We start from the raw sequence: 16,676 nt of genomic DNA, 5'->3' as shown, positions 1-16,676 counted from the left end.
GAAATAATGTTAAGTTAGTACTGAGTTGACAGTAACATAGTGTTAGCCTAAGTGCACTAAAAGCTTCAGAAGATGGCACGAGTGCAAACAAGAGAGAGGAGGACAGAGAGACAACGGAAAAAATTTGTCATCTACCGGTAAGCTTTTCACTCGTGCCACAAACTACTGCAGACAATGAAGAAAATTGTTGGTGTAGGAGGTATGACATCCATCCAAACTTCCAAAGAACCGCTGCACTGCTGCTAACTGCATGGCTCTCAACAGCTATGAGGTCACTAAAGACCATGGTACTTGTTTTTGTTGTTGTTTTTTTGGGGGGTTTTTTAGGTTGCAAAAAAGGTCGCAAAAATTGTCACATATGTAACACTTAAAATGTCTTAAAATTAGTGATGGGATTTCCGGCTCTTTTTAGGGATCCGGCTCTTTCGGTTCGGCTCACTAAAAAGAGCCGGCTCTTTCGGCTCCGAACCAGCTCTTCAGGTTGTTTTGTTGCTTTAATTAATTTATTATTAACAATAATATAAAATTATGCACAAAAGGAATTACTAACGTAAAAACAAGTGGTTTTATTTATATATGTTTATATATAAATATATGCGGTGGCCCCTAGAGACAAAACACGTACAAACTCCAAAACACATTTCTAGCATGAACTGAACTTCCAAAGCAGAGCTACTAGATCACTTAAATTACACAATTGAAAGCATGTGTGTATTGTTTGTGTATTTATACACAGGCACTCATATATATATTCAAATAATTTAAAAAAAAGTTCATTTACCTGTTATTACCACACACCAAATCCGGTCGTTGGTACTTGCTGGCTTGTGTAGCCACAAGATAACAAAGGCTCAACACTGCGCCCAGCATCCTGGAGCACTTCTGTTGTCTTTTGTACGTGTTTTGAGTTTTTATGTGCTTCTGAGTTTTTATATGCTTCTGAGTTTTTACGTGCTTCGGAGTTTGTACGTGTTTTTACGTGTTTTGGAGTTTTTACGTGTTTTGGAGTTTGTACGTGTTTTTACGTGTTTTGGAGTTTGTACATGCTTCAGAGTTCGTACGTGATTTGAAGTTTGTATGTGCTTTGTCTCTAGGGGCCACCGTAAATATACTTTTATTTATTCACTCCACATAAAATGTAATAAATAAATCATATAATACAAAAATCAACTATTCACATTTCAAGTTTTAACTATTTAAATTTTCAGCTTTTTCCTTCCACAAATTTAAAGTGAAAAGAACACAAAACACTGCAAACCACAACACAATTAAATATAAATTATAATATGAAAACAAAAAGAACATGCATATTCTCTGTCATATGGACCTGCATGAATAAACTTTCTCAATCCTTTATCATCTGCAACCGAAAATAGTTGTGGATGATTACTATACCTTTCTAATGTTGTTGTCCCTGCCTCTCTTTCTCTCTCTCTGGCTCTGTTCCTGTGCTACTGAGTGTAACTACCGCCCCTCCCCCCTCTGCCCAGCGTAAAGCACAAGGCTCGCGTGCAGAGTGAAGCGGAAAAAAAGTGCGAGAGAGAGGCTGAGAGAAAGAAAAAAAAAAAAAAAACCCACGTACCGAAAAAAATAAGATTTATTCATAACACACGTGAAAAGACCCAGGAAAACCGAGTTAACAATAAAAATGATAACAAAATAACGCTGAAAACCGATAAAAACCCTGAAAACTATACATTTCACACCTGAGCCTCAACTCACAGACCGGTACCGGTCCGAGGCCCGGGGGTTGGGGACCGCTGTACTAAGTAATCCCTGTGAAACTAAAGCTCAGGCTTCAGATTGCTTTTTTAAAATGTTTTTTAACTTGTGTCTGTGTCATGTCGGTGAGAGTGGTTACTCCTAATATGGTCGTCTCATGTGGAACAGGCAAGGAAGCTAAAACTACTTGCTTCACACAGAGGATCAACTCGCATCAAGACTCAGCATAGGACAAATAAAGATAGGTTTGAATTCTGAAGCACACAAAGCTAGTCTAGTAGAGTCTAAGCATATCATGATAGAGATGGAAATGGGCACATTAAGTCTTCTTTAATGAGAATGAGGCAGGTTGAAATGATGCTGAATTATCTTGTGAAGAATTTGTTTTTAGACACATAGTGTTTTCTTACATAACTCTCTTTCCTGGCTCCTACTTCAAATAGCCACTCTTTTAAGATCAGACACCCTATAGTATTGCAACAGATGATTTTGCTTTGGAAGCAAAGCCTGTGAGTTGGCAGGTCTATAGGCACTTTGGGAAGGCTATATTGCTATTTTACGTAAGGACTGGTGAGTCACTGAAGTGAGAAAAGCCTTTTCTTGTGTCTGCCCAAGTGCAGCAGATTGGATATACCTGAGCCAGCAAGAGTCTTTGAAATGCACTGGGTTGTGGAGCAGGATGCCCACCAAGCTCACAGCCAGCATATCAGTGCATGTCACCCTGTATTCATATGCTTTTATGCCATATTGCGCGTTAGATAAGCGTTGACTTAGACTGCATTTTAAAAAAATAGCATTTCACTTGCCTCCAATTGCCCTTAACAGGGAAAAAACTGTTAAAGGATCACGAATGACACCATATCTCCTCACCTCATGTGTGAAAGAACAGAGAAGTGGGGTGTTATGAGGAAGGTGTTTGACATGGGGGGCTGACACTATTTTTTTTCTTTTTTGTACTTTCTTTTAGCTGGTGTAAAGTGTTATTGACAGGCAGCAGGCCATAATGAGCACCATCTGCATATCCTCTCACTCTAATTTTGCTAATGTTCCCCTGTGAGCATGTGCATGTGTAACTCAGTCCTGTGTGTGTGCCTACATGTGCGCTGAGTTTGCTGTATACGTGTGGAGGCAGTGAGAGCCTCTCCACTCAGTGCTCATTATCCTCTCATTTCCAGAGCAGAAGGCAAAAGAGAGAGACGTAGAGAGAAAGACCAAATCATTAGAGCAGTATCTAATGGTTGTTATTTGAATTGGCTTATTTTGCGCCACGCATAGACAAGCAACAATAGGAAGGTGCATTGAGATTATGGGGTTTTCATTATACATCACTGAGAGAAGCCTTCCATTGGGCACAAGGTACCTACAGGCAGACATTCATGGACATTGTTTTTTGGGCTAAATCACCATGAAGCAAAGTGAAAGTTACATATGGATATACAGTAATGGCATAAAAATGCTTATATGTTTATTTTAATTTTTAAAATGGCCAGTGCCACTTTTTAACATATCAATAAAAGATTTCATATATTTTTTTATTGTCTGCTAACGTGCAAAATGATTGTAAGTACTGAAGTAGATCCACAACCTTATTTCTTTATATTTTTTTAGGATAACACTGTGTTGTCATCAACTCAGTAATAACTTTCACTTCACCTTTCTGAGTTAGATAACTCAGAGTGAGACAACAGAGCTCTTCGCTAAATTGTATGTATAGACAACACTGGCTCATACACTGTGTTAGATGCCTTTTTTATGCTTGAGTGATTCATGGGACAGTGTTAAGTGGCATAACAATCAAAACAACATTCCTCTGAAAATGGTCATGTAAAATGAGTGGACTGAAAATAAGAGAAAAAGCAGCCAATATTAAAAGAAACACTTGGAAAGACCTTCAGAAAGTCTGGAGAGCTATTATCCAAGATACATCCACCCATCCATCCAATTCCTTCCAATGATGCAATTAAGGTCGTAGCTGTTCCAGCTGTCTTGCTCAAGACTACAGTTAAGGTCTCCCTTCTTGAAAGCAAAATAGAAAGAAATGAGAGGTGGTTCAAGAGTTTTGGACAATACTGCTGTAATTTGTAAATGTTTTGGTGATACAAAGCAGTTGTAAAGCACCTGTGGCTCAGGAGGTAGAGCTACAACCTGGAAAGTCAGTGGTTTGATCTCTGGTGTCCTTGGATAAGATGTTGAACCCCAAGTTGTCCACAGTCCAATTTTAGTGAATGTGTGGAAGTGTGTGTGTGATAGGTACAAAGCTGTAAAAATGAATGTCTGTCAATGGACAAATGTGGCAAATGTAGTGTCAAAGTCTTTTGAGTCCTCAGTAAGAGTAGAAAATTTGCGGTAAATTATTCAATTTACTGCACAAATAAACTATGTCATAACTTTTGTGATAACACAGGGCTTTATCTAGCTTTGACATAGCCGTACCATTCAGGTGTGCATGTTACAACAGTTGTTACTGTGTTCACACATCTTTAGCACAGAGTTGGAGTGGTTAGCACCTGCTGACTGGCTAGGGAATTTTACTGTAAGGAACTTATCTGCAGGGACACGCTCCACCCTGACAACCATAGCTGGATAAGCACTGAAGATTAAAAAGATTTCAAAGACATTTAGCTATAAAAGGGCATTGTTTTAACCAAATCGTTGCATTTTTTAAAATGTGATGTTTGGCACACATTATTTAAATGTGTGCTAAGCATGCCTACATGTTCCTGTATGTTCTGCAGAATGGCTAATTCATTGGAGTTATTTCAAAATACTTTCATTGTCAGCAGCGACAGTGAGAATGGGAGGATCACCCGTGGGAATATGAGAACCAGTATGTGAGAATGGGAGAGAGTGGGAGACAAGAAAATAGAGAGGCTATCATAGAATGCAGTCTTTATTAAACTTTGAGGGCAGCCTGTGGGGATTGATTTGTGCTACCTACCCATAAACACACACACAAACCGTAAAAGCAGTTTGCCTTTCCGTCTGTATTTCACCCTCACACAGACACTCACAGTCTGAGACAATGTTTTCTTCTAGTCTGGTTTGTATGACGGCTCTGTGTTTGGCCATTAACAGGCAGTGGTATTATGTCCTGAGAATTCTCTTAACGTCCTACTAATGCTCTCTAACAGCATTTAGTGGTAGACGAGATTGAAACATTGATTTTGCTCCCGGATATGACTTTGGCTCAGTTTGTAGTGTATCTGTGTGGCATGCCTAATGATGAGGTTTTGCGTGTTTAGAGAGAGAGAGGACAACAAGGTGGGGTAGCTGGAAGCAAAGCTCCCCATATCACAGACATTATTCATGAGTCTGCTAAGTGCCTCATCTTTACAGGAGAAAAAGTCGAGAGCAGTCTCCGTCTGTCTGTGCCACTGTACTGTTTCTTAAGAGACATTTATGTTGTATTTACACTTCACTCTTCATTCCTGTTCAAAGCAGCCAGCATTAAACGCATTCAAGTCCATGCTTCTGCTTCTCATTTATATGGACTAAAGCTTGATGGACTGGATGTTAAAGTTGTACAATGACTTTGTCAGCACTGATCATCTTTAGTAAAAATGATGTAAGATCCCTCCATCACCACACCTACTTGTAGCTCTGTGTTTACACTGATCAAGTAACAAAAATCTTACCAGGCTTAAGCCCTGTGAAGCTCCAGATCTCTCTTTGTTAAGTGAATGTCCATTCAAGGTTCCTTCTTTTTTTTCTTTGTTTCGATCACTCTTTACCTCCTTTGACACCAGAGCAACATTTCGTTTGCCCGGTAGACCTTCCACAATCATTCCCATTGCTGAACCATGCAGCATTTGATTAACCTGGGAGAACTACTCAATCTCTCCAACAGTCTAGGAAAAAAATGCTGTCCTCTTCCAGTTTTGGTTGCTTTTTTCAGCCTTCATTTTCTTGATTTTCTGGTAGACAGTAAACGCATAGTGAAAGTAAGGTTAGCAATGTAACACTGCTAAAAACCATTGTTCTCTAACTACGACATTACTTCTTAAATCAAGAAGCGTCTGACGTTTCAGTTGAATAGTTAGGTATTTGATAGGCGAATTGATAGCACTCTAATACTCTCTTAGTATTAGAGTGCTATTAGCACAGACAATGGAGACAGACAACACCTAGCATGACTCTGTTGCAAACTACCTCTCAAATGGAGGTAGTCAAGTTCATGAGTTGAATAGTTTTGTCTCACATAGGGTGCTGCAGGAGGTAGAACAGGTCATGTACCAGCCAGAAGGTTGCCAGGTCAATCCCTTGCCCCAATCTGCAGTTTGAAATGCAAATGTCAGGTTGTAAACTGGGCTAATATGGCTCACGATGAACAGTGTTTTCAGAACTTTTTTGAGAATTTACGCACACAGTAGGCCTCTCATTTGGACTAATTTATTAAAACACTGGGTGTGTCTGTTTCTGAGGTCTTCATTTGTGTTTTCAGTCAAGAAAAATAATTCATATTATGTTGCTGCCATTTTTTTTTGTTCCTGTGCAATATTTCGGCAGATGTGCAATTTCCATCCCTATCCTTAACAACCATAGCCCTTCCACCCTATTATTATTTATTGCATTTTATTATGATGCCCTTGTACACACCCCCACAATGCTTCTTGCAACCCAAACAACGTGTATATAGTGTACATAGTATTCTTATATTGTTTCTCTTTCTTTTCTTGTATATTGTTTTCTTTACTTTCGCACCTTTGTGGTCTTGCTACCTAATTTGACTGTGCAAGCAAGTGTACAATGACAATAAAAGTTCTAAATTTTATCAAATTAGAAAAAAATGACAATTCAATTCAAACTGAATTGATCTTAAATTGGCTAGAAATACATGGTTTATAGTCTTTGGAGGAAGATTATCTGGATCACTGTTTGATTCATAAATAACTGTCATAATCATCAAAGTGACAGTTGAAAGGTGGAAACCATTGTCAGACTCAGGTGTGATATTTGTGTTTTACAGTGTGCAAATTCAAAGCGCACAAACGCTGTGCTGTCAGAGCCACCAACAATTGTAAATGGACCACCCTGGCCTCCATAGGGAAGGATATCATTGAGGATGAGGATGGGGTAAGTTTGTTCAAAAGCAGTCTTCTTTGAAAGGCAGAATGTTCATGTAATTTTTTAATAAGATTTTGAGCTGGTTGGGAATTTCCTCAGCCTGGTTTTCTGCAAAGAGTTTCTAAAATATAATGTGGGAGTCAATATAGAAATCTGTCCTAGTTCAAGTGAACGGAAGCTGACATTATTAACCATTTTTAATTTTGTGTGTGTGTGTGTGTGTTTGAAACCTACAGATTGCAATGCCTCACCAGTGGTTGGAAGGCAACCTGCCTGTCAGTGCCAAGTGTGCTGTGTGTGATAAGACGTGTGGCAGCGTGCTGAGACTGCAGGATTGGCGCTGCCTCTGGTGCAAAGCTATGGTAAGGCATCTATCACATGCACATCGCACATAACAATAAAACCATCTGGTTAATTTTATGTAGGTTCCCTGTTGTCGTGCCAAGGCTCTGATCCAAGCATGGACAGTGGATGTTTGGAGGTTTCCTTTTTCGCTGGGCTGATCGCAGCACTTGGGCTTGTCCTGGCACTCACCACAAACTCGTGAATGATTGGAATCTGAGAAATCTGGAGAGCCAGCTGGAACAATCTGGGAACTCAACTTGTAGTCATCCTCTGGAGGCAGCTGTCAGTTACTCCTGGCTTTCTTTATTGCAGACAATAAATATCTGGTTGATCAATACAGATGAATTACAAAAGGTAATAAAAACCTTAATAACAATATCTGATGGTTTTAAGATTGTATTTTGGGAAATACAGTCCCTCTTTTTACACTTCAGAAGGACTTTACCCAAATGCTATCAGAGCCTGCAAACCAGCTTCCAGTACAAAACTCTTTTCCTTTGTTTACAAATTCTGCATATTTACCATGATCAGGTATAACATTATTACCATTATGACCATGATATAGTGTTGCTCCCCATTTTGCTGCCAAAATGACACAAGGTATACATGGCGTTACGTAAATGGACTGATTCTTATATGGCGCTTTTCTACTCTCCTGGAGTACTCCAAGTGCTCTATACAATACCCTGCATTCACCCATACACACCCATTCACACAAGTACTGTTGTCTATGCTTTGTCAGTGCTTTCTAACTAACATACATTCATACGCATTCAAACGCCGATGGATGCATCAGAGCAAGTGGGGGTTAGTATCTTGCCTAAGGATATTTGGCATGAAGACTGGGGGAGCCAGGAATTGAACCACCAACCTTCTGATCAGCAGATGACCTGCTCTACCTCCTGAGTCTCCAAAGGTGGATTCTGTTCATATGGACGTAGCATTTTCATGGGAGAAACATTTCATCACTCATCCAAGTGACTTCTTCAGTCTTAGCTGACTGCAGGTTTCCCCAATCTTATAAACAGTACATTTGCATAATGACTGAAACCAGCCCACTAAATTATGGAAAAATCAATAATCTTATATCTAAAATCTGCTTAGAGTTTTAATTCCCTGTATTTGGTGTTGTTCTTTTAGGTGCACACAGCCTGCATGGACTTATATCCACGCAAGTGTCCCCTAGGTCAATGCAAAGTCTCCATCATCCCCCCTACTGCTCTCAACAGCATCGACTCAGATGGTAGGCAACACACACGTGATCAGCCGTGCAATTGTGCTGACTCACTCTGAGGGTCAGAGGTTGCACCTGTCATTAGTTTTCAGAGGTGAATTCATGAGATTTTGCTCTTATTTGTTCAGCTGATGACTTCTCATTGAACTTTGACCTTTTGCTCTATCGTATGAAAAGATAGTGGCAGGGAGGATGTTTCATTTTGGTTTAGTCAGCATCCACTCAGGGACACAGCCACTGACACTTTCCTTTTCTCAATACCTTCTTCTCTGAAGAAATAAAAAATGATAAAATTATTTTCCCCTCTGATCTTAGCACCAAACAGACCCAAAGCAAGTTTATTAAACTGCGGCATAAGTGGTTTGGCGGTGTTAAATGAATGACAGTGTAAAATTATTTTGTTTTTTGTTAAACTGTTCTTTTCAAACCATCACTACTAAACTCTTCATTATTGTGTGTGTGCTTTATTGCTCCAACAAATGTACAAAGTTCATATATTCTGTAAAAACCCATGGATGCACTTTTAAAAAAAGAGCAGACCCAAAACATAAACTGTATGCAGCAGGAAATGTTTAGGTTTTATTCACAAGTTATCCACATTTATGTCTCACATTCTGATTTACTCAAGAGTGCCTCCCTTTTACATATTAAATTACTGAGACATAGAATAGACAAAAATGACAAACTGTTGCTATAAATTCCCTCTTCCATTTCTTTTTATATGGAGTTCAGTATAGAGTGTTAATACAGGATCATGACAAGGTATGTGTTCCAGGACACTGCCTGTTTCTCATATAGTGAGGTGGTTAAAAATAGACCCATGTGACAGTTTGAAACACACGTTTCTTAAAATAGATCCTCTCACAAGACGTGTGCATGTGATAAAAACCCAATTTGATAATGATACAACTGTGCAAGAGGCTTCATAATACCCTCAGACTCTACTTATGATCTCAACATAAAGACAGACTTTATACAGGTGTGTGTGTGTGTGTGTGTGTGTGTGTGTGTGTGTGTGTGTGTGTGTGTGTGTGTGTGTGTGTGTGTGTGTGTGTGTTTGCCAGTGCTTAAATCCGTTTTAGATGAAGATCAGCACCTGAGAGGCAGACTCACATTAACATGTGGGATAGGGAGAGGGCTAACAAAAGGGGAGATATATGCTTCGTTAGGCTCTCTCTGTCTCTCTCCCTCTTTCTCTTTCTTGCGCTCTTTCTGTCCTTCTCTCGCCGTCATCTCAGCACGTGCCAGGATCCCCTCTGCTCGAACACTGGCTGAAAAGAGGGGGAGTTTGGTTGTAATTGGCTGGGGGGGCTGACTGTAGCACGTGCCAGAGTATCGTGACTCCCTGCTTGTCCTTTCTCTCTCCTCCACTTTCATGTGCTCTCCCTCTGTTCATCCTTTACAGAAACAGTCACAAAGAGAGTGACCCAGAAAGGACGATAAATCAAAAGATTGTAGAGGAAGAGATTAAAGAGAATGAGAAAGATATGAAGAAGGACGATTGTGTCCATGCTGCCAGAGATGGTATTCCCATATATTTAAGGTTGAAGCCTTAATATGCGCAAAGCTTTCACCACAGAGGCAGTGTTCAGATTACAGCTGGTAGTTACATTACCTCCCCGAGACCAGAGTATGTATATATGTTTTGTCCTCTACTGCACAGCAAAACACGTGTTTGTGGCATGTGTTAAGCCCGTCCTATGCATTATTATGCTTGGTGTCACACACACACACACACACAGGAATTTGATGAGGCTGTTTAGCGATGACAGAGCTGGCTCACACCTCCTGCTGCATCTAGCACTGCTGCTCAAGTTTAAGTCATAACATGGTAAGATATTTAAAACACTAAAGCATCAAGTTAAGACAGTTTTATTTAAACATTCTAGTAGCACAAATCAAAGGTTTTACCTGATATTTTTTTTTCTTCAATCCAATCCAATTTGAATTAGATGAAAATGTTAAAAAAACAAAACAAAAAAGCTTGATGGATAAAGTTTTAGGATGTGTAACACACAGAGAATGCATACAGAACATTTATTGCAGATATAAGATGATCATTCAATTCAATTCAGTTTTATTTATATGGCATTAAAAACAATAGTTACCTCAAGGCACTAAATATTATAAGATAAACACCCTACAATAATACAGAGAAACCACAGCATGTTGCGCACCAAAATGGAAGCATAGGCTTCTTAGATGGGCTACGTCACACAGTAGGGCCTATTATCAGTAAGACAGTAACATTATATTGCTCAAAAAGGTGTCAACTGCAAAAAAATCAAGCGCTCCACTACAATGACCTCAGTTAGTGGAACAGACACCAGTCAGCTTGTGTTGACACACAGCAACACCCCTAATCTTAAAGTGCTTACAAAAATCGAACAGGTGATATATTACTTTTATAATAATATTAGATTAGATTAGATACAACTTTATTAATCCCTCAGGTGGGTTCCTCCGGGAAATTCAGTATAGAGTTGATATCGAGGTTGAAGCTAACCATAGACACCAAAAATGTTTTTCTTACCAGGTTGTGAAGATGTGTTTTTTTAGTGCTGGAAAGTTGTGCATTTAAAAGTGGGCAATAAACTCAAGTGGCCATTAGAGGAAATCCCGTTTATAGACCTGGCATAGAACTGAGCAAAAAAGATTGATTAGGCAGATCTGCTATGTGACTCCTTCTCCACTTTGGACACTCTATACACAAAAAAATTTCAATTCAAACAGCAATAAAACAGTAATTTATGTTCTTTTTCCATGTAAATTTCAGTCTGATGAAACAGAGCCATGTTGACTTTTGTTGTTCTTACTGCTGCCATGACTCCTCAGGCTTCTGGAAGGCCACCTGTCCCCCGTCATGTGCCAGTCCCCTCCTGGTCTTTGTCAACTCCAAAAGTGGCGACAACCAGGGAGTGAAGTTCCTACGGCGCTTCAAGCAGCTTCTGAACCCAGCTCAAGTCTTTGACCTGGTCAACGGTGGGCCACACCTTGGGTGAGGAAAACACTTGCAAACAAATCTGCTGTAAATATCCATAAATATCAAAGTGCACCAGTTTTGTTATTAGGCTTTAGTTGAAAGCTGATCCTGCAGAATAAGTACATGAGTGGCTTTGTTGTGTTTTTTCCAGTTTGCGCCTGTTTCAGAAGTTTGACAACTTCCGAATCTTGGTGTGTGGAGGTGATGGCAGCGTGGGATGGGTCCTCTCAGAGATCGACAAACTCAATCTACACAAACAAGTAGTGCACAGTAACATAAGCGTTATTTTAACAATGACAATGAAAACACTATTAGGATTTGTTTCTCTTCTACTGAAAATGAATGATAATCACAAACTATCATAAACATATTGGATAGAAAGTCTTTTTAAACAGGTTTTGCACAGCTTTCCAGAACAAGTACACAGACGATAATTTGTCTTTGGCCAGTGTTCCAATTGCGCTTTTTGCCTTTGCTCTGAGCAAGCTCACATAAAGATACAAAGTCATTCCACACTCACAGGCAGGAATGTACAGACAAACAGCTCATTTTGAGTATAGCAGACACTGATGCCAAATAAACCCTGTGCCTGCCTTTCAGTGCCAGCTGGGGGTGTTGCCCTTGGGCACCGGCAATGATCTGGCGCGAGTGCTTGGCTGGGGCCCGTCATGTGACGATGACACCCAGCTGCCTCAGATTCTGGAGAAGCTAGAGAGGGCCAGCACCAAGATGTTGGACCGCTGGAGCATCATGACCTACGAGATTAAGATCCCACCCAAACACAGCTGTCCTACCACGCCTGAGGGAGCTGACGACTGCCAGGTACTCACAGGAGTTGACAGATATTCACATGCATCAGTAGACCCAATAAAAGCCAGCAGGGGATTCCAGACAGACAGACATGGGGAGGAGGTAGTTGCAGGGAATAGCACCTGACATTTTGAATTCATGTTCACCTTACCTCCAGTTTAAACATGGGCAAATAAGCATTTTAGCACTTATACCTTATTAACTGTAGTGCCTATAAGATTGCGTTTAACAGTTGTTTTCTGAATAGAAATAAACAGTTTCATTGTTTTCTCAACAGTTTCACATTTCAACCTATGAAGACTCAGTAGCTACTCACCTCACAAAGATCCTCAACTCTGAGCAGCACTCTGTGGTCATCTCCTCTGCCAAGTAAGTGTTTATAACACCGCCGTTACCCAGAATAAGAAGTCTAAAATCAACCCAAACAGCAATGTAATCAACTACAGGCTAAAAACCATGATGTGCAAGTCGTGGTGATATTGCATTGTAATTGCTGCAGCATTATTGCAGCTGCTCCAGCAATCACACTAATAATTCTGACATTTTTAAATATGTGAGCAGTCCACTTGGGGACACATTTGACAAAAGTACATTTAAGCAACTGTTCTTGTATTGATTTTGTCCTAGTCACAAATAACCAATGTACCCCTCCCTTCACATAAGTAATGAATCTTTTGTTTATGGCTGGAATAAAAATGTATTTATAAAGCACAACTCTACAACAATAGTTTTCTCAAGGTGTTTTTTTTTATAGTAAGAAAGAACCGCTATGAGCAGCAGTTGGCAACAGTGGGAAGCAAGAACATCCTTTTAACAGGCTCAGGGAGGGGCAGCCATGTGCCACATTCTAGAATAAAGAACAAAGAGGAGAACAAAAATTTACTTTTGTGAAAAATAAATTATTTCCATATAGTGAAAATAGTAAATGAAGTATGTAAAAAGATACAAAAGGAGGTAAATAATTAGCTTTTCTCAGATTACGTTATGTCAGGAAGAACTTGTGTTTTTTCCCTGTTTCTTAGAATTCTGTGTGAGACAGTGAAGGATTTTGTTGCCAAAGTGGGGAAGGCGTATGAGAAAAGCACTGAGAATGCTGAGGAGTGCGACTCTATGTCTCTCAAAGTAAGCCTCAAAAACAATGCAGTAAACATCCATTATCTGCTTGTGCTGAAAGCCAACTCCATATATATTAAATTTCTGCTAATTCACTGTCCTGTGAATGCTGCTGCAGCACTCCATCTGGTCCTTAAGTGTCTCTTCCTCTGTGCCCTCCAGTGTGCCATCCTCAATGAGAAACTGGACTCCCTCCTCCAGACCCTCAACACAGAGTGCCAAGCTCTACCTCCGCTCCCCCTCTCCACTCCACCTATTGTAGAGGAGGAACAGGAGGAGGAGGAAGAGGAGGAGGAGGAGGCCAGTGAAGAAAGCCTGACAGAGCTGAAGGAGAAATTGGAGGAGGAGGAGACGGAGAAAGGAGTGGCAGGAGGTTCGCCGCACCAGCTGTTCAAAAGCAGGGAGCAGTTGATGCTCAGGGCCGACAGTCTGAAGAAAGCGGTTCGACAGGTCATAGAACAGGCAGAGAGAGGTACGTGTAGTGAGCTACAGGATAAGGATTCTGCCTCGTGATGATGAATGGAATTATCAAAATGTTTTTGAAACAAAAACATGCGGTTATTAAATGCAACTTATTGTGTTATGGCCAACCCATTTATGCCCTGTTTAGTGGTTGATGAGCAGAATGCCCATACGGAGGACCCAGAGCTTCCATCCCCTCTGGAGAAGGACAGCGAGGACGAGAACAGAGACAGTGAGAAAGATGAGGACACTAAGGAACTGGAAGCAGTGTCATGTAAGTGTTTCTGCTGCTTTTTGGCCTGTTCCCCTTCTACATTTGCGAGGTACTTCCAAACATTCACTTACTTGGCCCGCTACATTTCATAAAAGGCTAGTTCCAGAGAACTTAACCTGCCCAGCTTTGCATGTCCACTGTACAAGTCTTCCAGCTTGCATTGTTCTTGTAGCTGACACATATTGTTTTTGGGCTGAATTAAGAAAATAAGTCAGCAGTGGTCGGTGTAAAAACATGTTTCCTCACTCTTTTCTCTACTGAGAGAAGGAAACACAGCTATCTCTATAATTTAGGCAAGTTTAAGAACAACAAAGATGCCTTAAAGGCATAGATTTTTGTACACATGATTTTAATGTTGCCACCTGGTGGGTATTGCAGTCATTGCACCACAGTGGACCAGAGACATAGCTAATGGGAAAAAAAAGCCTGCTGACGCAAATCAAGTTTCCTGTCATAAATAAACTCAGGGATTAGTGCTAAAAGTGCTTGGAGCAACTTTTCCTCCTGTGATATTCCACCTCTTACACCAGGCTGAGCTGCTTAGGTTCTAATCTTCAGACTGTGGCAACTTCTTTAATAATAAATCAGTGTACCTGTTGAAAGTACACAGGCAGGCCAGCTGTTTCAACATGCAGGTTACTGTGAAATGTCCACTGCGCTTCTTTGTGTGTGTGTGTGTGGATGGGCCACAGGATATGTTATTGTCTTAGGGGCAGAAGTTCTTCCTGTTTATCATTGGGCTGCTTCCTTCCTTCCACACATTTTCCAAGTATTAGAAGACTAGGAGGAATCAGTCAAACCCTCTGCTTTGTGTCCTCTCCTTGTTTCCGTCTTTCGTCCTGTTTCTCCTTCCTGACCAGGAAGCACTCCGAGGAAGTAGAGCAGAAGAGATTGCTGCCCATGGTCTGGTTCAAATATAGCTATCAGTAATTGTCAGCCTTCTAACCAATTGCTCTTGAAGTCATACAATGAAAGCAAAAATAATGTCAAATCCAGGATGCAACACCAGAATAAACCCCGAGCAACCAGTCTTTCAAAGTAAACGTGTGTAATTTTACTGTATGCAAAAGTAATCATGTTGTTAGACAGTGGGACTCACTCACAAGCAATGCGTTTTGATTCATCAGTATATTCTTACCTGAAATTAAATTCGATGTAGAGAAGAAAAAATATTAACTGGAAATTTGTTGGCCAAAGCCTCAACTTGTTCAGACAGTCCTTGTACAGATCACAGGTAGCGTGTGCAAGGTAGGAAAAAGATGACCATTGCATACCTTTGATGAATTGATGTTGATTTTGTGTATGTTCTTAATTTATGAGCAAGGTATGAGGAAGGTAATAACATTGTTAGCCACATCTTGGTGAATGAGGCCCTTGTGAGTACTGTCTATTGGACACATAGACCCCAAATGTTATTATTTGTACCTGCACCCAGCCTTACTGTATAAATATTATATTCCTAAAATTGCATTAATATGTTCATATTTTTGTTCATATGTGGATGCATGATGCATGTCTATGGATGTGCATCTCTGTGTTAATAAGTACCCTCTGACACAGCTGAAGCGCATTTTGTTTTGCTTTATACTTTCCATCATATCTGTCCCTAAATTCAAAGTAAGTTTTTCTCTCCTTGGCCCAGCTGCTAAGAGTCCCTGTTCTCCAACGGAGAGGAGAGTGAGCCGTAGCACCCAGTCCTATAGCTCCTTCACCATCACACCCTTCACCACCAGCAAGGAGAATCTCCCTGTACTCAACACACGCATCATCTGCCCAGGTAAACACACATAAACAGGCACCAAACTCATCACATTGGATCAACAAGGGCACAATCAGTCAGGCATTGCAGTTCAGTATTGTGTGACACAGACGATGTGTGTTTGTGTGTATGTGCAGGTTTGCGAGCAGGTCTGGCTGCCTCTATTGCTGGCAGCTCTATCATTAGCAAGATGCTGCTGGCTAACATCGACCCTTTCGGGGCCACATCATTCATCGACCCTGACCTGGACTCTCTGTAAGAGCCATGTCTTTTTCTAATGCCTTCTTCCATCTTTGTCACTGTGATGTTGTTTGTTGGTCACATTCTACACTGTTGCTTTGTCTTTCTCTCACTTCATGTATTTGTGTGCAATCTAACTACCTTTTTTGTGTGTGCGTTTGTGTTGACTGCTTGTTCATCCAGAGAGGGCTATATGGAGAAGTGTGTTATGAACAACTACTTTGGCATTGGCTTGGATGCAAAGATCTCGCTGGAGTTTAACAACAAGCGAGAGGAGCATCCAGAGAAATGCAGGTGAGTCTCATTTCCAATGAACACAGCATATTTGTGTGGGTTTTTTTATAATTTCATTTTATTTGCTTTGTTTATACATAAACAAGCACATGAACTTTTGAACAGTCCTAAGCTGGCAGCGTTGGAGCAAATCTGCCTCTTTTGATAACTGAAGTTACTTACCAGTCAAGTATTCTCATTTTTTCAGTCTGTATGTGAGTTTTTCTATTTTCAGGACCTCGTCAAACACAATCACCAACTGTCTAGAACTGAGTGTTGCAGTCCTTAGCCAGTTTTAAGTTATCTTTTTTTTTGTGTGCTGCTAACAGGATAACCTTAAACAGGTGTTGGTCCTTGAATAAAGACAAGTAAATATGTCACCAAGAGCTGCCAAGAT

General features: G+C 40.4%; 1 protein-coding gene across 5 annotated transcripts in view; it reads left to right on the top strand.

Moving 5' to 3' along the window:
• dgkh (diacylglycerol kinase, eta) overlaps nucleotides 1-16,676 on the top strand; it is a 93,555-nt gene that overhangs the window by 52,152 nt on the left and 24,727 nt on the right. For all 5 annotated transcript variants that reach the window (XM_080902175.1, XM_080902178.1, XM_080902177.1 and 2 more), the window contains 13 exons: nucleotides 6,689-6,795; nucleotides 7,023-7,148; nucleotides 8,272-8,374; nucleotides 11,201-11,363; nucleotides 11,500-11,608; nucleotides 11,949-12,170; nucleotides 12,436-12,527; nucleotides 13,181-13,280; nucleotides 13,434-13,743; nucleotides 13,882-14,007; nucleotides 15,650-15,784; nucleotides 15,904-16,021; nucleotides 16,190-16,300. In XM_080902175.1, coding sequence (XP_080758301.1) covers nucleotides 6,689-6,795; nucleotides 7,023-7,148; nucleotides 8,272-8,374; nucleotides 11,201-11,363; nucleotides 11,500-11,608; nucleotides 11,949-12,170; nucleotides 12,436-12,527; nucleotides 13,181-13,280; nucleotides 13,434-13,743; nucleotides 13,882-14,007; nucleotides 15,650-15,784; nucleotides 15,904-16,021; nucleotides 16,190-16,300 — 1,822 coding nt within the window. The remainder of the gene's footprint in view (nucleotides 1-6,688; nucleotides 6,796-7,022; nucleotides 7,149-8,271; nucleotides 8,375-11,200; nucleotides 11,364-11,499; nucleotides 11,609-11,948; nucleotides 12,171-12,435; nucleotides 12,528-13,180; nucleotides 13,281-13,433; nucleotides 13,744-13,881; nucleotides 14,008-15,649; nucleotides 15,785-15,903; nucleotides 16,022-16,189; nucleotides 16,301-16,676) is intronic.

The sequence above is a fragment of the Rhamphochromis sp. 'chilingali' genome (genome assembly GCF_963969265.1).
Source record: "Rhamphochromis sp. 'chilingali' genome assembly, chromosome: 14".
Lineage (NCBI taxonomy): Eukaryota > Metazoa > Chordata > Actinopteri > Cichliformes > Cichlidae > Rhamphochromis > Rhamphochromis sp. 'chilingali'.
Note: the sequence above shows the minus strand (reverse complement) of the source record. Positions and strands in the feature narration are given on the sequence as shown.